At 40.7% G+C, this 27,294-nt stretch overlaps 1 protein-coding gene across 2 annotated transcripts in view; it reads right to left on the bottom strand.

Annotated features, from left to right (window-relative positions):
* The window catches only part of LOC306973134 (low-density lipoprotein receptor-related protein 8-like), a 73,659-nt gene that overhangs the window by 31,426 nt on the left and 14,939 nt on the right, over positions 1 to 27,294 (bottom strand). For both annotated transcript variants that reach the window (XM_079569951.1, XM_079569950.1), the window contains exon 3: positions 8,017 to 8,139. In XM_079569951.1, coding sequence (XP_079426077.1) covers positions 8,017 to 8,139 — 123 coding nt within the window. The remainder of the gene's footprint in view (positions 1 to 8,016; positions 8,140 to 27,294) is intronic.

Raw genomic sequence — 27,294 nt, forward strand, 5'->3', positions numbered from 1 at the left:
GTGAAGATCTGGACTCTGGTGGTACCCAATCCAAGTGTGAAAAACATATCTTCTGTTCACACTTTTTCACAATGTGAGCATGATGAATCCTGGTATTGTCATCCTGGAATATGTCCGTGCCATCAGGGAAGAAGAATATGATGGAATAACCTGGTCATTTAGGATGTTAAGCTGATCTCGTGGGCACATGGTGTTGCTGAACCTAGACCTGACCAACTGCAGCAACCCCTGATCATAACAGTTAAATCCAGGTGGCTTTTTTTTTGGTCATGCAGTGTAGTACCGTACTATAATTATGATGTTGTACATTTTACATTGCAAGTTCATTAATGTTTAAATCAAATTATACACCGAATGCAAAGATAAGGAACTTTCTTTTCAAAGCCTCATTTGTTTCACACCAATCAGACCTGCCGCACTTATTACTTTATCACCGCAATTAATTACCAGAGTGAAGCATGACGCTGCATACTAATTACAATTAACTGCATTTAACCGAGGTATGAAAGAGAACGATACCAAGTGTGTGTAAGCTGTCGAAATATTTCCGTTTTCGAGTAATGGCGTTTTCATATTGCTTTCACGGAATCAATTCATCATACTAACACTATTGATGGATCTGTCTGCTGGCTCCAACTACACAAAAAGCCTGTGCTAAACAATGTTGGCTCACCGTGCATCTTCTTTTTACTTTTGAGAGATAAATGACTGCACTCCAGGAAAACCCACGATCACCCAGCCTTCAGTGTTGCTCACTTCTTTATTAATATATCTAGAATGACTAATTATTCATTAGTCACGTCAACTTTATACATAGAGCACCTTTAATATACAGTTTAAACTCAAAGTATTGCGCTTATGCAAAAAGCAATAATTCTGCAAAACAAAACAAAAGTAAACATTAATAGCAACCTTAGTATAAAATCATGCACTCAGTATATAGGTTTACTTTTGGTAAGGCTTTTTGTTTGTTCTTCCTGCTAGTTTCAATAAGCAGATGCCGATGTATGCTTTTTGCCAGAGGGTCTGCGTGACTACCTCATGAAATGTGTGAAAATCTAACTTGGCTTTAAAGGAATGCTGTGGGTGAAGTTGACGACACGAGACGCTCACCCAGCTCCAGGCTGAATATGTGACTGTCCCAGAAGCATGAAGAGGTCAGAGAGGAAAGAATGACCAGGAGAGACAGCGAGAGAGAGAGAGAGAGAGAGAGAGAGAGAAAAAGAGAAACGCTGAGACTGCAGAAATGGAATAGAAAACTAAACGGGGCAGTGCACAGTAAAGACTATTCACAATACCTCCCACAAAGGCTCTATGATTAAGTGTCAAATGAACACTTTGTCAATTTAGACAAAGGGATTATAGGGATGGGCATGTTTCTTAACCTCAAAAAAGTTTGTTTCAATGTAGGTGTCATTTTCATTTGATTTTGCTATTATGAAATCAAATCCCACACAAAGGAGATAATGAACAAAAGCGAGACTGCAACTCCTGAGTACAGAGAACAAAGCCAGCGCCTGGAAAGGATTTTAATTACTGTTTTGTTCTCGTGAAACACAGTTAAACATCATATGAAAATTGGGGCATTGTAAATAAGTGGGTGAAGTGAGAGGCCTGTTAACAGTAGGATTGAGAGTTCAATTTTTAGGACTGAATCTTTTTGTTCTTAGGCAATACACTCCACCCCCATTACAAACCTCTACTGTCAAACAATGAAGTATTTATTATTTGTTTGAGTAAATACTTTAGGGATTTAATATCCACAGAATCGACATGAGAAAAATATGCTGAAGGACAGTGAAAGGGTTTTCTTGAAGCGACATCAAAGCCATCCAGAGTGAGTGAAAAGACGGCGGATGACAGCAGAGGAACTTGCTCTGAATGCAAATGGACTGAGGAAATCATAGGACTCCGATCCTTTGAACACAGAGCTCCAAAGTTGAGCGCGCCAGGCCGATGCCACAGACGGATATTGACTATTTAAGTTGTGATTTTATAAAGACACAGGTGATGGGTTTGTGCTCGGAGAGGAAGCGCCGCAATAAAAGCCAATTACTCACAGATAAACTGGCTGTCGAGGCTGCCGGTTGTTTACCGTCAGAGTGAAAAATGGGAATTCATCTCCGCAGTGGCATTTTGGCAGGAGATCCGCTTTCAATTCATAACCTTTTACAGGACCCAAGGCCCTCGGCCCAACAATCAGAGAGTAATGATTCACTTTTCATGTGGTCCTCGGGATTTGACCTTGTTACTGCTGTCAGAGTCTACCCTCGGACGTGGTGCCTGACGAGAAATGTACCAATAAATACCTGGACAAAGGTGAGTGAGGCGTGGCAATGTGGGGGTCAAACAAGTGGGTTTAGCTTAAGCCAACTTGAAAAGAGTATGATAAACCATCACATAGGTTCCCTCATCTTGACGGCCTTGGATTCCTTTGTCAGAGAAAGCTGACCCTTCTCAAAAAGTCTTGAGTAAGTATCTTAAGTTGTCACAGTAGAGTGGGCGGGTGTAGTTGGGGTGCAACAATCTGAGGTTAAATATTTAACTTGGTTACCTTAATAAATCCTTTCCGTAGTCCCTCTGGGGGTAATGCACGTGTTAATGGGGGGCTCTTTTATCTCCCCCGGTGCCTCTGGCCAGAAAACCACAATTGCAACTTCCCTGCCTCTGGGTCGGAGTCACCAATACACACTAATAGAATCACGAAGAAGAAGCTAACAGGCAAACGGGCAAAGCTAACTGCGGGCTAGCGCCACTCAAACAGGATTTACAGCCATGTTGGAGTGGAAAAAAATGATCTCCGTTGTGTAATTGGATGTATAATATCCCTCTCTCCCTTTGTCTTTTCTGTCAGCGTAGTGATTACTCTCACGGATAATTAATGAGTAAAAAAACGCAGCATGCTAAGACACCTGCTGTGGCGCTTATTTCTGCTTTAAAGGGACTAGATACAAGATGTCACCCCTGCCACCCCAGGTCTTACGTGTAACTCCGGACCCGAATTCGGACTTCGGACCCGAATTAACAACTTTTTGAGTGACTGTGCAGGATTTTAGTGCCAGTTGTGGCAGGTCTGGGCTCATTCTAAACATTAGGACATTGCTGGAACATGTAGGGGGAGGAAAATACATCATTTTAACATTTTTAAACTCCATCTAGTCCCTTTAAAGTACTTTATTAATTTTCAATTAAACCATGAGTTAAAACCATATGCGATTTTTTTTTTAATAAGGATACTTTTTATTAGTGAAAAATACCTCATTACTGTGATCGAGCCTCAGACCTCAGACATCACCAGCTTGTCTCCATGGCGATGTGGTACTTTTGCTTTACATTCAGTTTTAATTCATAAAGTCATTTTCTAGATGCTTTATTTTGATAATCCGTTACAAAAATAGGCTTGTCAGTTAGGCATGTGTGTTTATATGTTGAGTTCAGTTGTGATAGATAGCAACATATAACCTGGAACGCTCCGCAGAGTGACTTTAAAGATGGAGCTTGAAAAGAGAAGTTTGAGAACCACCCTTGGACAAAATGCTGCCCGCGCACATATTGCACATCTCCACAACAGCAATACTTGTGATTAATTGTCCTATTATGACTTGCGCTAAGTGAGTTTTGGTGGGAGTTGCATAAGCTGTTGAAATTTCATTAGAGTTTGATCTATTTCCCACCGCGGTCTAAAGCCATCAGCATATTGTCTGCATTCACAGTACAATTCATTGCAGAAGAATACTTGCACTCTCACAGCACCGCAATAGCCCGAGTCGTAGCCTGTAGCCGAGAGGTGCATGCATCAGTGAACACGAGTGAAGACTGTTGTGAAGTTACACCTGTAAATGTCAGTGCTGTTTCTGCTTCAGTAGTAGGAGATAGAAAGATTGGAGAGTCGCATTGGAGTCACTGGTTCATTAGGCTGGCTTAAACTGAGCACCATTTTCATGTCTGATTTTGATATCATTATCAGTCGAGTCTTGACTAGTCGAAGGCAGTCTGCAAGGTCAAGCTTTCTAAATGATGTTTGACAGACACACACATGACCTAAACAACTGGTGTACAAAATGCTGAATATGTTTTGATAGGGTCAACAATGTGCTTGAGTGTCTTCGCGAAACAACTCATACAGTATTTATCAAGTCACATAGATGCAGTTCCTCTTTTTGCACCAAAATGAACATGTGGAACACAATCTCCAAACATTTCATAGTGTACAGTCATAAAAGAAAATCAATTCATACTGTTTCCCTGCGTTGAAGAGGATATCTCTTCACTATTGTCAAGGGTGCACTCCATTTAAGTCTCATAGCTGCTCAATTTTTCTCAAAGCAAGGAGCCTTCTGCCATTTTTAATATGAAAGTAGTATCACTCTATCAATTATCAATAATAAGGAGACATATTTCCAGAGAAACACCTCAACGAAAGGATAACATTGTCGAAGCTGAAGCTGTGTGGCGTCTGTCATGTTCCTATTAAAAAGTCAATAATAAATGGAAGCCTGTGTGATTGAATAATTATAAAACATCTCTGAGGAGTTTGAAGCTCCCTTTCAGCAAAGAGGTTTAGCGGCACATATTCTTCTACGAGCCTTCAGAGAAATAAGTATAATTATGTGTGTATGACCTTTGCTTTCAGAGGACGTTGTGTGCTCCATCTCTGAAAAAATATTACATAAACGGGTTATTGACAAAGAGGTTTCTAGCTAACACTTCTTGTGACTCTGTGTTCTGGTCAAAAAAGTAAACTTGCTCAGGTGGTAGAGCGAGTTGCCATATCACTGAGAGGTTGCCAGTTCGAATCCCGGCTCCCGCAGGTGCACTCTGTTGACATGTCACCCACCTTGGTTCCTTGATGTAAAGCACTTTTGAGATGGATTTTTTTTTTCTTTTCTTTTTTTTCTAAGGCTTCTGTATGCCTTCAAGTGTCTTCGTGTTGTAAACATCAACGCACCCTCTTCTTTTCTTCTTTATCCAAGTGTATCATAATTGCATTTACATTTTCACAATCGTATGTATCACACTTCCCCCTTAATCCCCTTTTTGTTCCCCTCTTCCCCATTTCCCTTGTGATCAGCATGAGAATGTTATTGTTCCTAAAGCTAGCAATACACCTTCAAGTGTCCTCGTGTTATCCACATCAACGCACACTTTTCATTGGAAGTGCTTCCTCACACGACCCTCTCCATTTAACCAGGCGTGTGATTGGCAAAACTCGCTTCCTAGCAATAGCCTGTGATCATTTCTGTCTTGGATTAGAAGCCATGTTTTTCCACTCACTGTGTGTTATCATCAGTGGCGAGTGTCATTCTGTTTCATTGTTGGTCCTTGCCACCCACACACACCCTCAATGGATTTGCCAACATAATAAATACAAAAGCACTACAAAGCAAACAGGCAACGGACTAGCTCACAGGCCTGTGCTTAAACCAGCAGATGTCAAAAGCAGCTGACATTTCCCTCCTTTGATTCTTGGGTGACAGAGTGCGACTTGCACAGAGATGCTGACGGCACAGCTGGCTGCAGTGGCCCACTTCCTCCAACATCTGATACAAGGACTCTCGCATTTTTCTCCGGAGTCATTTATTTTTCAACTCTCGCAAGTAACTTTGTGTGGCCTGCATTTAAATTCTTAATGTGACAGTGTAACGCTACTCCAGCGTGTAATTGGGAATCAGTGCACTGAGCCAGAAAGATTGTGGCTCAGATGTCTTCTGAAGCCAGTCCAGGAGCAATAAATGTGGTTTCATGCTTATGCGAACTTAAGAAAGAAAGGAAAGTATAGGCGACGTATAGGGCAGGTTCACTTGACGACAACATGAGCTTTAGTGCGTGTGTGTGTGTGTGTGTGCGTGTGCGTGTGCGTGTGCGTGTGCGTGTGCGTGTGCGTGTGTGTGTGTGTGTGTGTGCGTGTGCGTGTGTGTGTGAGAGACAGTGTGTGAGAGACAGTGTAGCTAGGTTAACAGGCTTAAGTGGAGCGTGAGGCTTTAAGGTGCACACGGGCCGGATGTAATTAGCAGATGTTAAACGGTGGTGCGTGTTGTACTCACCAGTCTCTCATATTTACATAATTGAAACTTCGAACTGAAATCTGTTCCGTTATAAAGTGGAAGCACCAAGTGGAAACCGAGAGCACAACCCCTGTCATGTACGGCATTAATAAAACACACTCATGGTAAACAGCGACACAGTAAAGACTTTAAACTGTCAAATTTAGAAATGGGATCTCTTTATTGTGCCTCTACGGCTGAACTGCTATTCAAATGACAGACTTTTAACCTCAATGAGAGCAGCAATTTAAAGGTTATTTGGTAAATTAGGTCAGGCGGAGAATGTGGGAGAAATTACTTGAAGACGGCAGCAAAACTCAAGAGTCCTATTAGCAAACTTTCTTATGCTGCACCCTCGATCTGACATTGACGTAACTATTTAACCAAATGTACATATGCAAAGTTAATATTAAGAGATTCTAGTTTGCAAACGCCTACAAATATAATCTGTGGATTTCCATATAAATGGCTTCAACTCGTCAGATCAAAATCTCTCTATCTTTCTCATCTGCAGCCAAGAGACGCATCCTTCGTTTATTTATCTGTAATTGGATTCTCAATGTCTCTGTGATTCTGTGGATGCTCAACTTTTTGTGGGTGACATAAAAGGCTCTATATCAGCTTATACATTATTCAATAGACTGACCCACACATCAGAAGCCAACAATCAGGCAAAGGGAAATATTAGTTTGTGTTTTTAATCATACAATAGCGCTCACTGCAGGGAACCAAATGGAAACCCAGGTTTGATCAGTGTACTATGTTTCTTTCATTACTCAGTAATAATGTTTGTAAACGCATGTGTTTTACTAATGAATATACTTTGTTACAATTCTGTAAATCATCACCGACCACAGTTATCTGCAACCCATAGGTGCAGATCGTGCGGCTCTTTCATCCCTGTTCTCTCTAGTGAATGGGGTCTGTCTGATGAAGTCATGGTTTAGTCCTGGTCTAAACTGAGGTGAGTCCTTTTTTAAGCCTGACTTAATTCTTGTTTAGGATTGGATTAGAATTGGTACATTCCGAACTTCACAGTTAATGTACTAATTACAACAATTTGTGGCTTTTTACAGAAAGGTTTTTTTTTTTTTTTTCTTATTCACATGGGACCTAAACGTCTTAGTTTAGTCATAACACCATCCAGTTTGTTATACAACTTTCCAATGGCATATAGTCCTTTCATTCCTTAAAAGTGCAAACATAAATAAGTGTAATAATAATCAAGATAGTCCAGCAAAGATAATTATAGTTACTTACGATAATAGGACAATGGGGTTTATAATTGCGTATAATTTACTTGCGTCCTGACTTAATTGTTGTACTGCACACATATTAGCTTCATTAGAGAACATTTCCAGTCTTTGTAATAGGGCACAACTAAAAAAGCAATGAAAGCAGATAAGAGACCTCCTTTTGTCTCCATCGACATGACCTGTGCTACCTCCCTACAAGGAAGTGCGTGGGCGAGCTACACACACAGACTAAGAGTAAAAGAGACAAATCCCGGGCGCTAACTGCTCGGAGAGAGGTAATGGAGGCCTTTCTGGCACTCGGCATCAGACTGCAGCTGAGGTGTGTGGGTGGACACAGGCAGGGCCCGCTCTCCACCACTGCCAGAGCACTGATAAGGAGCGCATTAGCATACAGGTCCATCACAGTCATGGGAAGTAGGTAGATGGAGGCACGGCGGTGTATCCAGGTGTGATGGGCAAAGGGCCAAATACTGTTAAGAGTTGGCAAAACAATCCGACCCAAAGCTGCAGAAGCGTTGGAAGGAACAGAAAGGCACTGCACACAATGTTTCCCCCTTTTTAAACAATGGCAGAAGGAGTTGTTTAAGTTTAAATTGTTAGTGACGGTCAAAACTCCTCCCTTGACCAAAGATCTTGTTCATTACTTGACCATGAGCTTGTAAAATAGCAGCAAAGGTATTCGAAAACAGTTGAAAATCCAAGCACTTAAGACTTACTACACGTCTCCTCTGCCTCGTCTGATCCGTCCGGACACTCCACTTCCCCATCACACCTCCACCGTCCCGGGACACACTGGCCATTGAAGCAGGCGAACTCCGCCGGGGCACACGTCTTCCTGGCTGTTAGGAGAAAACGACAAGAAGATAACAACATGAGAAGTGGAATTTAGGCAGGGGAACAAGCCGGGTCACTTCACAAAAAGGGACTGAATCAGAGAGAAACTGGGTCCATTATCTGCGTCTGAGCCATTGTCTCTGTAATCGGCTGCGATAAAACTCCTCATCTCTGGCTCTTCGGCGCGATCTCCTCTGATATCCTTCACTAATTACCTCAACCTCAGATATTTTCATGAATCCTTCAGAAGCCGCACATTCTGCTCCCCAGTTTCTCATCTCTACTTTTCTATCACAAAGCAGAGAAATTGATGCAGAAGTCTGGGGTTAAACGTTCTTCCAGCAAGTGACAAGACAGGGAAACTCAAAGAGATATTAATTCGACTGAAAGCATAAAACATATTCTGGTCATTGTCCTTGCATGCAGGTTTGTAGCTGTCAGAGAGTGGGCAGTGGGCACTGAGAGACAGAGGTCAGAGCCATTCAATTTCCTCAGTGCTATGATCCTGGGAGCTGCGGCACAGGAGAATAAATCACAGGCTAACAGGCTCTGGTTTGGTCTGGCTGCTGCTGCTACTGTTACACATCACTGTTTAAGCGGGTTACATCTCGACATTGAGGCCTGTGTGTGTTTAGCCTTTGGTGTCATGCATGAAGCTTTTAGCAAGAGCTCAGGGCTTACAAAGCACAGTAAGAATGTTACACTACATGGTTAACTGTGAGATTAAATACTAATTTGAGGATGTAAAGTAACCTATAGTGAGCAGCAAATCAGACAACGCCAAGCAATGCATAATTACGCAACATTGCATAGACATTTACATACAGGGAATTGCAAGGTAGTCACCAAAAATAGTAATTGAATGTGACATGAAGCTTCAGTGCAAAGTCAATCTGGAAGACCTACCTAGAGCATTCATTCATTGCCACATCACCGGCAGCTCTTCACCAATCATCCAATCACAGTCCCATCTCAAGCCGCACCTTTGCAACAGCCAATCACCGCAGCTGCTCAATCATGCTTCAGCCATTCATCGCCCAGGATCCCCTTCTTAAGCTTCCTCATCCATCACTTGGCTGCTTCCCAGCTGTGCTGCGACCCTCCTCCACCTCGGGTCTCATCTTCTACCACCACCAGTGTCCAGGCTCCAGGGGAAGATTCAATCAATCATCATCGCAACGTATTGTATGCGGAATCCACGGGCCAGCTCCAGTCAACTGAAGAACCGTTGCACACACCAGGCAATCAGGAAGCTGAACTCCCTGCCCTCCCTGCGCTCCCACCCCTCTCCCGTCACCACCGCTCCACAACAAAGGATGAGAGAAATATAATCTAAAATCATTCACAAATGGTTTGACAAAAAAATAAATAAAATAAATCTTTCAATCTTTCAATCTTTGAATGTATTTCATATCATCAATGCAATCTTCCACTGGGGTCTGAGCCCCAATTACGATTCATGTACAAAAAAATCTTTCCTAACGCCACCCTGTTTCTGTGAGTCTTTTTAGCTTGAAATGATTTGCTTTGCTCATGTAGGTCAAATAAAGTAAAAGTTCATTATTCCTCATCATTTAGCAGAACTTATATTATGCTCCTGAAATCTTTATGCTTGCGATCCGTAAAATGTATTATGCATTACAAGAGGCTTATATAAACTTCTATGTCTTCTTTGTATTTGTCTTAATGTTTGGTTTCGTGTTGATTCACCCTCTCAGCATCAAAGGCTCCACTTAGCCGCTCTCAAAGCATTACGAAGCAGGCGCTGATGTCAAATGGAATACTTGTTCTTATGTGAGAGCCGCGCTGTTTTCAGCTCGGTCTCCTTTCGTCGCATTTATCGGTGGACGTGAATATGCCCATTGCAGCCGGAGTCACCTTTGACATTATTATATAGTGTTTTACAGCCGACCAGCAGATGCGGCGCAGGACAATTTGCCAAAAAGCAGCACCAGTCATAAAAAGGGCATGTCTCCACTTTTAAATCTTGTTGGAATCCCCCACTTGCAATTATCTCTCGTGTCAAAGCACCAAAGTCAAAGCAATACTATTATCCTAGTTTACTGATATGATCGCAGTCTGTATAAAGCGTTAAAGGAATGAATGGGTCGAGCTGTCCTTCTCTTAATAATACACAAAAATACAGTAACAGTGGCTTTTTTGCAGCTTACAGTGTATTCAAAACATATGAAAACACTACATTTTGAACATAGATTAAACAGTGACTAAACAGCAGAAAATAAACTAAACCGATTAGGATAAACACCCACCTGAACCACGCATATTTCCTCCAGTTTCCTGAATCAAAAAGCTTCTTGAACGAAGTATCAAACCAGCAACAAAAATAAGGATGAAAAGACAACAAAAAAGAGCCACAAAAAAGCCTCAAAGAATCGAGAGAGAAACAAAAACGTGCCGAAAACACACACAAAAGTGTCAAAAAACAAGGTAAAAGAGCGATGAAGAAAGCATCAAAATATCAACAAAAAACACAACAAAAACACAAACAAAAATAAGACAAAAAATGACAAAAACATGAACCAAACCCACTTAAAAAAAATTTGACATAAACGCGGATACAATGCAACAAAAAAATTCAGGATCAGTTTTGTCGGTCTTAGCTTTCAAATGAGGCGTTATACTCTGGCCTATAGGCTATAAAATCCAGTCGAAAAGCTTATGAGATTTGGGTAAAACTGAACTGGAGAAAATGTGCTTGATTTGGTCGGGGGTTAAGACTATCAAGCTATCTATCCATCTATTTAAAGGGACTACACGGAGTTTGAAAATGTTAAAACTAAGTATTTTCCTCCCCCTACATGTTTCAACAATGTCCTAATGTGTAGAATGAGCCCAGACCTGTTCACCACAACTGCACGGTCACTCAAAAAGACGTTAATTCGGGTCCGAAGTGCCGTCATGCACAAGCTTAAAGGAATAGGCCACCGTTTTTACATACTAAGATATGTTCTTAGCTCACTTTAGTCGAGTTAATATATCCCCGTCTGGTCTTTGTCCGCGCGCTCTGTCACGCAAACGTCCGCGTAGTAACTCCTAAAGACTTCCCCCGCTCACTTCCGTCAATAACCTTTAGGAGTTACTGCGCGGACGTTTTACTCCTCGTATCATTACGCCTCACAATATAGTCCCCCTTTTTATCTGCTTATAAAATCGACATGCTACATTTCTGGGTAAATATACTTCGCATGAAAACACTTCACGTAACTTTATTTAAATAGGGAACACGTGGAAGAGCTTGGTAGCTTCTATCGTGAGCTTTTTTGGAGCTATATGACGTGTGGGAGAGGCTGCGTATGTGCTCCGTTTGCCTGGCAGAGCGCACGGACAAAGACCAGACGGGGATATATTAACACGTCTAAAGTGAGGTAAGAACATATCTTAGTATGTAAAAACGGTGGCCTATTCCTTTAATATAGAAGGTGCAGTTACACATATGACCTGAGGTGGCAGTAGTGAGTATAAAATGGCTAACTTGCATCTAGCCCCTTTAATTCTTAATTTAGAACTTCTCCTAAACATTTACAGTAAAACGTTTTGACAAGCGATCTGTGAACAGTCTTCTAAAAAATCACAATCCGAATATAATCACGAGCTCATTTCTGATCAGAAATAATGCCATATCGATTTATTTTCCATTCAAAACTGTTTGCCTTCGCTCGCATGTTAAGCTACATTAGCTCATCCACTGCTTTAATTTTCTCCCCAAACCGACACTGTTTTTCTAAATAAGCGCCGCTGTTTATTAGAGATCAGAGGAGGTTGCTTCAGCACCACTTAAGTGCCATTTGTGTCCTCATCAGAAGCTGAACTTGTGCTTTTGTACGAGGTGAAGACACATGATTATGGGCCAGCGCAGATTGTGACATCCTTTTAACCACCACTCCCTTCAGTGTATTAAAGTCATTAGGGAAGCGCTCATCAAAACATTTCCCCGAGTTTCTTTGAAGAGCATCGAGGTATTTTTGGTGGCATCTATCGCAGATGTAGGTGGTGCAGCAGACGCCTCAAGGCTTGGCAACACTATGATACATTTTTCAAAAACTGTAAAGAGGAAACGAGGTTTTGCTTCTAAACATAACTTTCTAGATTTTTCTGTGTAAGTATGTGTGTGCCAGTGTGCTTTGGGAGAACATAAAAATGAGGAATAGGAGGATACAGTGTAGGCATAACAGTGAGAGCAGAAGAGGTCGGACAGGCCGTTGGTGCAGATTGGTGGCCATGGTTCTGTCAGCCAACCCACAGGGCAGCTTTGGCAGTAGCTTATCCTGAGCAGTTTGTGAGGAGGGAGTGAATTAAAAAATGTAGGTGCGATCTTATCACTTCAAAATGTTATAGACTAGATTAGTTTAAATGCCTAAATTTGAGCATAATAATCCAAATATGAGTTGTTTTGACTAGTTAAGATTTAGTTGGGCATTTGACCTATAGACCTATTTCTTCAAACTAGATATTATTAAAATCATGCGACAAAACGTTATGAAGAAAGCTTTGATCGTAATGCAGTGGTTTTGTTAGAGTTTTGTCATTAGCTGCGGCCCCGCCATAACTGTCTTCATCTTGCATTTTAACTCGTAACAGTCTGGAGGTCTCTGAGTTTACAAGTTGTAATTATCACTTTGAGCGGCGTTCCAAGGCATTTTTCCAAGCGGGAGGTGGGAAATTTACAAGTTGCCTGGAACGAACCAATAGTGCCACAATAGTTGAGGGTCTCATATAGAAAGAAAATAACATATGCACAGTCTACTAATTGCACTGTGGAGAACTTTGAAACATCATTCAGAGGAATATTTTGCCCCATTTATGCTAATATGTAGTTTTTATATATTATCATTATAACACCATCCATCCATCCATTTTCTTCCACCTGTCCATTTCCGGGTTGTGGGGGAAGCTGTTGGAGCTGCCCAAATCACACCAGTCCCCTATAGCTCCTCCTGCAGGTGGTGGGTCCACAGAAGGACTCATTATAACACTTAAGACATTATATTTACATTAGTTCATCTTTTAATTGTTTAATGAGTGGCTGCAGGGTGCAAGAACACAAGAAACCATTGAAGTATACATGAAATGACATAAATGGTTCCAAATGAAACTGATTTCTCCTTGCTGGTAACAGCCCTTACATGTGACAGGGAGGCCCATATACACTTCCTCATTGCAGTATCTTCTCACAGAGAAAACCCTGCTCTTTTGCCTGGTGGAGGTCTTTGGGGGCTATGGTTGGCTTGGTAATTATTACCCCGTCCGGCCCGTGCCATCTGCTAAGGATGACTTTGTGTTTTAATTAGGAGAGCTTTTAAAATGGCGTGCTCATGGGGGGTAGAAAGTGCAAGGTTGGGCTGGAGGGAAAGTGCTGGTGGAAAGTGAAGTTGTATATAAAGTAATGAAAGCTGCAGGCGTTGTGAGTGACAGCCTTAATAATACATACTTAGGAGAAATTGAAAGTGTGGCGCAGGAAAAAAGAGCAGGCGCCAGTATGGAAGATGTCAGCGATGATAAACTATAAAGATACACAGCGTGGAATCCTTCAAGTTTCATTCAATCATACAAAATAACAGGCTTTGGTGTTGTGTGTGGTACAGCATGAGCGTTACAAATGGGATGTGACACAGGGAGATTGCACTGGGAGCTCACCCAGCCATGTTATTGCACAGGGGGGAGGAGGTGCAGTGAAGAGCCTGCTGCACCTGCAACCCCTGGCTGTACCCCACCCCTGCCTTCTGCTCCGGGCCGTCCCGCCAACAACCACTTCATCCCGCAAGCCGGCTTTGATGCCAGCTTGGTGGGAGTGGAAGACTGATCTATGCCGTCTGTGTCTCAAAAGGCGCAATTACAGAGAGAGAAATGTGTGTCAAATTCACAGAGATACAGAACAAGAGTTTAAATCAGTGACATCTGAATTACGCTGCAGCTTTAGGGCAAAATGTGCGCAGTGGAAGTATCTGGCCTTTTCTTGTATCACGACACACTTCAGTAACTTTTATCTCAAGTCTGACCTACGCTCAGACGGGAAGCTTATGAGGCACCGAAATAAGAGCACTTTTTTAGAACTAGGGCAGCACGAAATGAGAGAAATAACTGTGATATTCAATAACCGTTTTAATCTGTCTAAACAAGACTTTAAAAAAAACATGCCAAATCAGGACCAAACAAGGGCAAAATATAACAAAATGGTTTACTCATTTAATTTTGTCAACCTTAAATTAGCCAGGAAAGACCCCATGAGATTTGAAAGCGGTTTTTCAGCAGAGTCCTGGCCCCAGAGAGGAACCTGTAATATATGTTCAGAAACTAGAATAATTGTGAGAATATGTCGAGCCCTGTCAAGGACAAAGGATAGCACCAGGACTTAGACTGTACAGCACGTACAGTCTTCTTTAGACTGTAACAAAAGTACTTTTGCATAATTTTCATCTTCAAAGAGCATCGAAAGGTTAAGCATTGGGATGATTATACCATCTTTGAGTCAATGGTCAAAAAAAAAAAAATGATGGTAGACCTTCCTCATTTTTCATTTTCAGGGTCATTGCTATATCAGAGTAGGAATTATTCGGTTTTCTTCTGCCTTTCTTTTATCATAAATGTCAAATGACCGCTGTGCTATCCTCTAAAATACCCTTATGCCTTGTTCACAAACAGTGACCACACGCTGTACAGTAACAACAGCCCAACCATAGACAGATAGTTTTCCATTGGCAATAATAACACCGTCTGTCACAAGTGGCATTCAGGTCTTTTGAACAACTCTTGATCGCTCATTCTCTGTTTTTTTTTTGTAGTATGAATGAAAATGAACGCATCTGTTTCAGCCTTGTTTTGAAATACTTTTATACAAGAAGCTCACGGAAAAACAATGTGTCAGAAAAAAGAAAGAACCCATTCAGAACATGTTAAAGTAACAAAGCCAGAAAACGTGTGAATTGCCAAGCTGTGTCAATATGGACATGCTACATGTCATTTTGAAGAGCAGAATCTGGAGAATTCAATTGCTGAGTTAGTTTTAACCTTCACTATAGCATTTTTGATCACCGCGCAAAATGTCGTGTGTAGCAACAATATGCCAATGCTAACGACTTATCAAAGCTGGGACAGAAACTATGATTGGATCACCTACAGCATGGGTCACCAACAGGCAGCCCGCGGGCCAAATCCGGCCCGCAAGATGATTCGATCTGGCCCCTGACTTGTAGAGCACAGATTCCTGAGTATGTCATAAAAAGAGTAAGTCTCTAACCCATTCCTGTGCGGAGTTATGCATTTTTAAAGAAATAACCAGTGCTAACTCCAGCCACTAGGGGGCAGCTTAAATAAAGAAAGGAAAAAATAACACAAGTGGATATAAACAACACATTATAATCATGTGGTAAATGGACAGTCTGCCCCTGGGCGGCTGTGGCTACAATAGTAGCTTACCACCAGTGCTGAGTGAATGAATAATGACAACAGTGCAGTAGAGACTCATGACACAGGCTTGGAAAGTGCAACACAAGTGTAAGCCGAGATTACAGTCCTGTCAGGCTCATTATTATTCCCAATTAAAACATATTTTACTGGAGCTTTTGTTTATGGACCCCGGCAATACACTCCTGGTATATTTTGGCCCCTAGCGAAATGTACATGACCTACAGTAATAAAATAAAATTGGCCAGTGCTGGAGTGGCCAAGTATTTGCTTTTTTACAGGATTATAGAACAGAGATTTGGAAAAATTGGTCAAAAATATCGGCTGAGCAAATCGGCAAAAGGCATTTAACATCCCATAATATCGATATCAGCCTTTAAAAAAGGTTGGGTATTTCATGAGGAGGTACTTCTTGGTGTGTAGCACTGACACAGGGCTTTTCAGAGTAGTATGGTGCAAGCTTTACAAAAGAAGTTATATAGGCTTGCATTTCAGCTTTAACTTTGACTTTATAATTACATATTTCAACACTCCCTCCGGCCAAACTCCACAGTAAATGTATGTCTTCTGAACCCACTCCGTCATTAAGCGTGCAGCCTTCAGTCATTCGACACACTCTGTAACCCTTAAAGAACTTTCCCCCCACTCTGAGAAATATTACTGTCAGCTCTCTTGATTCGGGGGCCACGCTAAGCTTAATATGTAATGCAGTGATAAGCGCGTTCTCCCGGGCATCACAAGACAAATGGCCTCATTAAGGGCTCTGAGCTACGCGAGTGTTGTCAGGGCAGGAAACATAATGTATCCTGTTGAAATCCACCAGCGTGCAAATGACAGAGCCTTCGCAAACTAATGGGATGCATTACCGAAGAATACAAAATATAGACACGTTGGGACAAGCTGTTCGGGAAATACACGTACGATTATCGGGTCTAATTAACCTCATTTGAACGCCGATGTTACAGTGTCTATTTTGGTTGACTTAATTTGTTTTTAATCATTCGCAATTATGTTTGGTGTCGGCAGAAAAATAATGTCAGATCCACGGAGCGTCTGTCTATAAGTCGATCACTGTCTGCCTGTGATTTCGCTATGAAGTTTGTAACTGGCTCAGAGTAAATGCCACGACTCTGCACTTCAATTCAACCACTTGATGAGTATTGATTGGAAAGACTAAGAAAGTCGTCACAAAGCATTTCTAAATTTATTTTTCAACCTGCGCGAGACGCCTGCTCTTTTCGCCTTTCACAGATTGCTAGACATTATAGATTCCAGGGAAGGCGGCGGAGAGGCAGAGAGTGGTTGTTGCCTCTGCCAATGAGCAAAGAGGTTGTTGGTTCCATCCTCCAATTTTCCATGTATCCTAGGGTTTTCCAAGCTTTCTATGATCACTCAGTCTGTGAACAAAAGTGTCTATAGTGAATGATGAGTGTGCAGGCAGCAGTTATCAGCTACGATCAACTATAATTGCAATTTGGATGTCTCAGTAAACAAATTACAAAAGGCAGCAGCTTTTCAGTAATGAGATGCCATAATGTTTATTGAGATAATGCCATAATGTCCATTACAGAGAGCGTTATCTATGGCAGTGGTTCCCAACCTTTTTTCCCAGAAGCCCACACTGCTCATGCGTGAGACAGGCCAGGCGAAAATTGCGGCCCTTTATTTTAAACAAATTGTGTTTACTGCACGTTGTACTGACTAGTTTTATTTGATGTAGAGGCCAATATTTGGGGATTTTACAATATTGGCTATCGGCCGATCTAGCGCCGAAAACATTTCCAGGACCGAAAATGATAGAGACTTGTCCTCCCACAACTCCCTAGGCCTCAGGGGAGGTGAGAAACATCGCAATGAAAATTGGTTAGCTTCAAGTTTGTTAAACAAAAGTTTCACTAAACCTCCGTCAATATGTCATGCTTCGTGACATTTTAAAGTGCAGAATCTGGAGAACCTGGAGTGAACCTCCACTACTGTATTTTTGATCCACGCGCAAAATGCCGCTGCTAGTAACAATATGCTAATGCTAACGACAACTAATCAAAGCTGGGACAGAAACTATCTTGGATCATCTAAAGTAATAAAATAAAATCGTCCAGTGCTGGAGCGGCCAAGTATTTGTTTAGAGGAATATAGACATATAGACATATCAGCCAAGCATATCGGCATCTGGCAATTAAAGGGACTATATGGAGTTTAAAAATGCTACAATTATGTATTTTCCTCCCCTACAAGTTCCAGCAATGTCCTAATGTGTAGAATGAAAACAGATCTATTCGCCACAACTGCCTCTAAAATCCTGCGCTGTCACTCACAAATGTGTTACTTCGGGTCGAAGCGCCGTCATGCACAAGCTTAATATAGAAGCTGCAGTTACACGACCTGAGGTGGCAGTAGTGATTATAAAATGGCTAACTTGCATCTAGTCTCTTTAACATCCCATCGGCATCGGCCTTAGAAAAAAACATATCGGTCGGCCTCTAATTCTATGCATTTTTATTTAAAAAATTGACCATGTAAATTGCTAAAATAATAACAACTCCCTGGGCCCCCTTGCAATCCCACCTGCTCCTGTCCAATTAACTGAACATTTACTGAATCTTACTAAATCATGAAAGGAATCACAACGTAATGGCAATGCTAATAATTACCACAAAAGGAAAAAATCAGCACAGAGTTAATGCTACAACCATCTTTCCCTGCTGTCTTTTCAATTTGGTGTATTAAATAAAAACCAGGAATCCTCCCTGCCTTATACAGTGTTGCCCTCGCAGTATTTCTTGTGACATTGCATCCTGATTAAAGACACACTGTGCTAATTATAACCCCCAACGCGCTGCTATGAGACAGTCTCCTCCGCTGCTGTCAGGTCACACTGATGCAGACACTGCTGTCTGCAGAGAGTGGGCAGCGTCGGCAAAAAAGATGGCCTGTCTCCGAGGAAAACTCACAATGAATCATCTTGAACTCATATTTAGACAGACAGATGAGTTTACCCAGGTGTGCTCAACTTTTCCACAGCCAAATGATTAGAACAGGTGTTAGACATTGTTTTTTCTGTGCACATGCCTCGAGAAGTGTTTATATAGAAGACAGATCTGCAATGGAATGAGCCCTTTTTGCGACGGTAAAGACATTGGGACCACCCACATTAATCTAATCTAAAAACGTCGTGTTCCTGAATCATATTAGCTCTGACTCAGTTCTCAATGCAGTTCTTCTTTCAGCAGTTCAAATAGTGCAGCATGAAAAAGGATGAAGGTTGGGGATAGATGTTACTGAGGAAAGCACATGGACAAACCAAAAGATGCCTTTCTCTGAGTCATTCACATTGAATTGACATAACTTAGCAGGACTGGGTGCTGTTCCATTTTTTAGAACCAGTACTTGATGTAACCAATACCTGATTTATGGTATCGGTACGTGAACAATACACATTATTAAAAAACGCTACTACATTCCGCTTCTCTGGGCAAAACCAGTAGATTTGATACTTGGCTCAAGAGGTGGTGGTGTCGCAACGTATGTGTCTTCCTCATTAACATCAATGCGTGTCTCACCCACTGTTGAACCCGTTCATTTTGAATGTCTAATTATTAACATACATTTTCATAAAAACAAACAACTAACCATTATCAATATTTATAGACCCCCATCAGTTCCCGCTGATTCTATGAAGTGCATTATTTCAACAATAAGCTCGATCAAAACGAAAGAACTTATGATCTTAGGGGATTTTAACAGTAATTGGCTCCATCGATCATCAACGAAAGACAAAAATTTAGTTAGAAGTCTCAATCTTACCCAATTAATCACTGAACCGACCAGAGTTGACCAACGTTCTTCTTCACTCTTGGATTGGATATTGGTCACCCATCCAGATAGAATATCTGTCTCAGGAGTTCTGTCAGATTGCTTTAGTGATCACTGTATTGTTTTTTGTGTATGGAAAATTCAACTTCCAAGAGTTGCTCCAAAATTCATTACGGTGAGACAAACTAAACATATCAACACTGAATCATTTATAAATGATATAGTTAATATTAACTGGGACAGATATCAGCTTATCCCGTTTGCAGAGGATGCATGGAATTACTTTTTTTCTGAAGTGTCTAAAATAATTGATAAACATGCTCCTTTGAAAACATTTCGTGTTAAAGGCAGGCATCTGCCTTGGATTAATTCTGTGTTGCTTGATCTATTTAGAAAAAGAGATCAAGCTTGGGCTAAATATCGCTCTTCTAAAGATCCTGCAGATTGGGAAATTTATAGAAATCTTAGAAATCACTGTAAGACACAGACTAGAAATGCAAAATCAGACTTTTATAAGGATGGACTTGTGCAGAATTTGAATAATCCGAAACAATTCTGGGGTCAACTTGACCATCTTCTCAATAAATCCAAAAGCAAAACAGATCATGTGGTAGTAAATAATGAAATGGTTTCTGATCCTTCAATTATCTCTCAAGCTTTTAATCAAAACTTCTCTACCATCAGTAGCAATACAAATAATTCTTATTCTCTGTCAGGTGGCCTAAACAGACGACGCACTGGTCCCTCATTTTCTTTTTTGAAAATTTCACCTCATGATGTTTATCATTCTGTATGTGGGTTAAAAACGAATTGTAGTTCTGGTCCAGATGGTCTTGATGTAAAGTTTCTTAAAATTGCAGCACATGTGCTGATGTTTCCATTAGCCGATTTATTTAACTTATCTGTTGAAACATGTTCATTTCCGTCTATTTGGAAAACAGCCAGAGTTACACCACTTTTTAAAGGAGGTGATCCGACTGACTTAAATAATTATCGTCCAATATCTATTATCTGTACTGTTGCTAAAGTATTTGAAAAAATTGTATTTAATCAACTATATCACTATATTAATGAATGTCACATTTTAACCCCTGTCCAATCAGGATTTAGATCTGGGTTTTCTACTACAACCGCTCTGCTTAAATTTACCAATGATGTATTTTGTTCTTTTGATCACAATCAGTTTGTGGGATCCTTATTTCTTGATTTGTCTAAGGCTTTCGATATGGTAGATCATTATTTACTTCTTGACAAATTGTATGAAATAGGTCTTAACACTAATACAGTTTTGTGGTTTAGTTCGTATCTTCACAACAGAAAACAATATGTTCTTTTTAATGGTTCTCAGTCAGGAAATTGTGTAATCGAAAAAGGGGTGCCTCAAGGTTCAACTCTTGGTCCTTTATTATTTTCAATTTTCATTAATGACCTTCCTCAAGCTATTACGAATAGTTCTATTAGTTTGTACGCTGATGATACAGTACTTTATTTTTCTAATTCAGACCCTTCCGTGCTACAAAATCAGTTGCAGCTTGATTTCAGTCGTGTTCAAAACTGGTTTTATAACAATAACCTTAAACTAAATCTGAAAAAATCATGTTGTATGCTCTTTGGCACTCATCATAATTTACGTTCTTCTCCTAATCTGCATATTCAGTTTAATAATGGCTCTACTGTTCATAAAGCTGACACAGTGAAGTATCTTGGACTGTGGCTCGATCCTGAACTCACTTTTAAACCACATATAGATTATATTATAAAGCGAACGTACGCCACTTTAAATCCTATTTTTCGTTCAGCCAATTGTTTTACACAGGAAGTCAGAAAAAGAGTGATCACTCAGCTAGTTTTGCCCATCATTGATTATGCCGACACTATTTATCAAAACACATCTGATTTGTACCTTAAGCCACTTAATATTCTTTTCAACACCCTGTGCAGATTTATTTTGAAATGTCCATACAGAACCCATCATTGCATTTTGTTTGAAAAACTCGACTGGTTGCAGCCAAACAATAGACGCCATTATCACTGGATTATGTTTATTTTTAAATGTATTTACTTTAGCTGTCCGCAGTATCTGGAGCATTTTTTTATTCCATTTACATCCACATATTCACTCAGAAGTACTCACTCTCTTACCTTTACTGTCCCACGCATTAATAAAGAAATAGGTCGCAGAGCTTTTCAGTTCAAAGCTCCCTCTGATTGGAATAGTTTACCTTTATCCATTCGTTCTTTAACATTGTTTGGTTTGTTTAGAGCCTCCTTATTTTCTCACCTAAAAACACCTTGTTTATGTCTTTAAGTGTATTTGTAATTTTGTACTTTTACCTCATCTCTTGGAATTGTTTTCTATTGTTTTCTTTTGACTATATTTCTGTTGTTGTTTTTTATTTATTTATTTTTATTTATTTATTTTTTGTAAATTTTGTCTAAGTATTTTGGAGGGGTTTGGGAGGACTATGGAGCAAGTTTGTTTTGTCTGTGTGACTGTCCTAATGTGTGTTTTGTCATGTCTGTGTCCTGTCTTTTACTGTGTAAATAGTGTTTTGTGTTAATGGACCCCCTCGCAAACGAGATGGAACATCTCAAGGGGCATTCCATAAATAAACTTACTTAAACTTACTTGTCGTGTGCTGAATGAGACAGATTAACAGGTTTTTTGTTCTGTTTTCCCCGATAGCACACTTGGAGATAAGGCGTCATAAGCACATGCTGTATGTTGCACTCTCTTGCCATTCACAACATGACATCTGCGAACATGTGTAAAATCGTCTGTTTTGATCTCGCTGGTTTATCGCCATATGCCTTTTGCCGCATTCCCTCTAAATCCTGGCAACCTCACTCTGGCAAAAAACAAGAAATCAGGTCCAAGACATGATGCAATTTTCATACCCAAAGACAACGCCAAAAAATAGGACAATGATACAAGCAGAGGGAACGTGAGAGGATTACACAAACAGGTCGCCAATGCAGCAGCTTTTAATGCATTTGTAAAACCTTGATATAGAAATAATGATTTTAAATACACAGATGTTACATAGTTTATGAAGACAAATCTAGTGTCGCTCTCATGATTTTATAATTCAGTGCCCGTTTGTCATGATGTCCCGATAAGTGGAGCAGTGTAAACAATGAGATGACCTACATTTACTAACAAAGCATGCAGCAGGTTGATGCAAAACCAAGCCACACAAAAAAACAAAAAACTCATTATCATTTAGGCCACAGTAAAAGAACCCTTTCATTTCGACGTATATTTCGCTGAATTGGATTTACGTCGTCCGAATTAACCGCGCCAAACTGAACGGTCGTTAAATAAAAAGTTCACAGTTTATAGCGGTTGTTCAGGCGCGAGACAGGAAGCGAAGGATTGTGGGAAACGTAGTGAAGCAGACACAGGCAGCTATTTGTGATAATGTAGTGTGCCGTGGGGCATCTGCAGTTACGCTACTACTGAAGCACTGATCACTGATGCAATCGGCCGTAATGCTGTTCAGTAGTACAGTACACTTCGTAGAAAGAGATACAGTTGTCTTTGTGAAGAGTTTGATGCACTGTTTAATGGTCCAATTGATAAAAACATGTCTATTTATCTTTTTATGTTTTCATGTTTGTACAATGGGTGTTGTTATATTTCTTACTATTGCCACAACAACATTTCAGCTTAGCCATTATGAAGAAAGAAAAAAAAAAAAGCACATTTTCATGAAACATGTCAATAGAGTTGCTGAAATCCTATTAATTGCTATGGTTGTAAACATAAATTGCTTTATATTGTGAAATTTCCACCCACACATACCTTTTTATCACTCCATGCAAACATCGTTGTCGTCACCTTAATTGTACTGTTTTCCTTTGGCATTTGACAGTTGGGTGAACACAGTCGTGATTCTTGCTTGCATTCCCCCACATTTCTAATGATTCACCTGGGAGCAGAGACAGACCCCACTCCCCACACTGGAAGACATGCAGCAGCACTGCAACGCACCGCCCCCACAACCAGGCGACAGGGGCCCACAGGGGACAGGTGTGCAGAGGAGGAGAGCACCAGACGCCAAACCATTACCGCGACTAGTGATGGGATTTAGGGCTTTAGCGGCAACCAAAACATTTAATGCAAAGGACTCGTTTTTGCATTGGCTAGGAATCCACATTGACAACTCACATGGTCTGAAAACTAATTGAAACACATATCATCCAGGTTTGCTGCAGGACTGTTTTCACCCTTTGGTATAGGGCCGTGCAATTAGTCAAAAGTTCATCGAAATCACAATCTCAGCTATGGTCATTTTGTGTTAAATGAAGCTTCAGCGCAAATTCAACCTAGAACACTACCCTGCAGCCTTCATGATCCAATCATCCAATCATCCAATCACTACCCCATCACGAGCTGCACCTTCGAGTCACCCAATCACCGCAGCTGCTCATCCTGCTTCAGCCATTCATCGTCCAGGACCCCCGTCTTAAGCTCTCCGGTCAATCACTCGGCCATTTCCCAGCCGTGCTGTGACTCTCCTCCACCCCTCCTCCGCCTGGCCTCTCCTCCGCTTTGCTCATTGTGTCCACCGGCAGCCCCAGGTCTCTTCCTATCCGGGGGAAGATTCTGGCTATCATCCATCATCGCCATGCATGCCACATCATTAATGCAGTCTTCCGCCGGGGTCTGACCCCCAATCATGATTCATGTTCAATAAAACTTCCACCACATTCTGTCGCTGAGTCTTTTCAGGTTGAAATGGCACTGGAGTGGTTTACAATCTTGTCTACATTTATGAATTATATTATTAAAAGCAATAGCTATTTGTTTTTTGTTTTCTAATATGACGAATTTAATCCAGATGGATCAATATGCCAAATACATTATTGTGGAATAAAATTCACTGTTCTACTGTTGTGCCGTCTTGTCATTGTACATGTAAAATCACAAATGATAAATTTCAAAAAAACAGAAAGTAAAGGATCAATCTCCCCTCTTCAATGAGATCAATTTGAACCATTCAAACTAAATTCAAAGTCATTCAAAACACGGTCATAGATGTCAGATAACGGATTAAACCAAAAAGGCTTCCTGAGCAAGACTTTGTTCTTGTAATGTTCTCCCTGAACAAGTGCTTTCAAATCAACGTAGCTCAGGTCGCATCATGACTTTGATTTGTCTGAACGCGTTGGTGGAAAGGTAAGGCAATTACTGTGCGTTTCATTGAGGAACTAGTGCTTGAAGCCAAATAGAGCATCTTTGGCTGAGGAATCTCATTACGGCTCACAGTAGTGGAGGCAGGCGAAGGTTTGAACAGTGGGAGATTGAGGAGCCCTGTTTCGGCTGCTGCTGTTACGTGAATCCACTAAAGGGGTCAAATCTACAGATCTGTCCGCGGTCAGAGATGCTGAATATGTCCTTAAACTAGCTAGTTAGATTTTGTGTCTAACTACTACACAAAACCACCATCGACCTTACACAGAGGATGAAGCCACTATATTATGTGAAGGCATCAGTAAATGGAGAGGCGTGTGAATGCAACAGGTAGATGCAGTCAGGCAGCGCCAAGACAATCATTGGTGAAACAGTGCATGTGTCAATGGAGTCTAAAAAAGGGCGCTGTGAGGAAGTCACTCAGCCAAAAAGTTCACAGGCTTAACCCCACAGCTCGCGCACGCTTCAGAGGACAACGCAGCAGATTAGCACTACAGCGCCCCATCCTTCCCCGGGTCACCGCGAAGGCTGCTGAATTTTCCCTTCCCTTGAAAATGTTTTTGCTTCATGTTATCCAGAATTTGGTCAATGCGGCACCAGATACAGAAAGTTAAAAGCAACGGAACATGAAGCACCACAGGGCTTTAGCCATGTTTATTTCAAAGATCTCATCAAGTGTCTTCCAGTCAATTCAGACGGTTAGTTATCGACATATACCAACACTGAATGAAATCACGTTTGAAGTAATTGCAGTGGCGCTCAAGTGAAAGTCCTTTCTCAAAACTGCTGAGCTGCTGCTTTTGCTTTTGAGCGCCGTTGTTCCTATTATAGCTCCGTCAGTCCACAGACACCTTTTCCTACAGATGTATCGATCACAGCTCTGCTTTAACCTTTAATGATTCAGACCAGGCTCCATCTAGGACAGACAACAGTGTTTCCGTTTAGATCAGTTTTGTTGGTCTTATCTTTTGAATGAGATGTTACAATGACCTATAGCTCTCCAGTCTAGAAACTTTTAGATTTGGGTAAGATCGGCCCAACTGGGGTTAAGAGGTTAAATCCACCTGTTACTCAGACTATGACATTTGAGCCTGGAGCAGCATTTAACAGAAAAGTACTCCCTAAACTTGGGTCACATCCTTGTGTCTGTGTCGTCCGTCCCTTTGTGAGATCCAGCAAAGATGATGCAGATTCCTCTCTGACCAATCCTCCAAAGCTTTAACACAGAAATTCAAACATTTTTTTCTGGAGAAATGATATCTTGCACTGCTGAACCTTCAAATGAGTAGAAACTAATGGGCAGAATCCCAAAGCAATTTCTCTTGGACACTCTCCGTGGCTCCGTGGGCGCACACACAAAGATATGTTTCTTAAGAACCATTAGGCACATGTCACAAGTAATTACGACTCTGAGTCCAGGCGCATCACTCATACTTAGGAAGTGATGCAGTACAGAAAGGCTGGGAGAGAAAAGCTTCAATAGGCACAGTTTTTTCAATAGCTTAATCATGAAAATTTTCTATTTTCTTAACTTTGAGGAACACAAACTGACCAAATAAATCAAATTATCCATGCACAATGAATTAAGGAAGTTTTCATACAGCTCTATTTGATTTGGGGAGGCACCGATAACAGAGCCCATACCCCGAAAAATCGTGCATCGGCTACAAACATCAAATACTGAATCAGTTTTGGCTCTCATCACTTTAAAACCACAACTTTCCCCAACTAAATCTAAGTGAATATGGACCTGCTTTATGTCATTTGAAGCTCAGGACCTGGAGAATTCCATCTGCGAGTTGGTTTTAACCATGGATCTATAATAATATCGGTTTTAACCCCTGCAAATGTATTTTTGACTGCTGTGAAAAAAGCTGCGGCTAGCAACAGCATGCTAAAGCTAGCAGCAACATGCTAATGCTAACGTCAACAAATCAAGACTGGGACAGAAGCTATGACTGGATCACCTAAAGTAATAAAACAAAAGTAGTTTATGAAATGCCGATATAACACATTAGTTATGCACAAGTTGTAATTATCAGAAAATTTTTTTGAGTTGTTCATGTTAATGTAAACTAAGTAGACAGTCATATTTTTAGGGTAGAAAAGTCCAGTTATTCTTGTTTTATGTTTTTTCATTAATTTATGAATAGATAGCTTATAATTGACAAACATTTTACAGCAGCCACTTTTAGAAAGCCACTTTTATTGGATATCGGCAGATACTCACCCAGCATCGGTGTTGGTATCGGAAGCAAAAAGCTGGATCGGTGCATCTCTACTAAAAATGCTGGAACTGTTTTTCTTCCTAAGATTTACACTTAGGCTGCCTTCTATAGATGCCGTTTCATATTTTTGGCAATGCATTGATTTTACAACAGGCTATTTATGATTAAATAAATGCACATACATTTCAGAATGTAATTTAGACCGCTGATAAAATGAAAACATTAAAGATGTCTGAAAACTCTATTTGAGGTAAAACTGAAGAAAAACAAATTAGTCAACATTTTCCTGCAGGGCAAATCCTTTCATATACTTAAAACAGAGTGAAATTAAAAAGCGTATTATGATCATCCTGCCAGTTCTAGACTTATAGTGCATTGAATCATCTGCCACTGCCACAACTGGATTAATAGTCCGTCTCCTCCAGTGACCGAGCCGAAACAAGAACAATAGAAGTCCTTTTCTTCTCCTGATTAGCCCATTTCTACTCCAAAAACAAAAA

This window comes from Gobius niger (genome assembly GCF_951799975.1).
Source record: "Gobius niger genome assembly, chromosome: 13".
In the NCBI taxonomy this organism is placed as follows: Eukaryota; Metazoa; Chordata; class Actinopteri; order Gobiiformes; family Gobiidae; genus Gobius; species Gobius niger.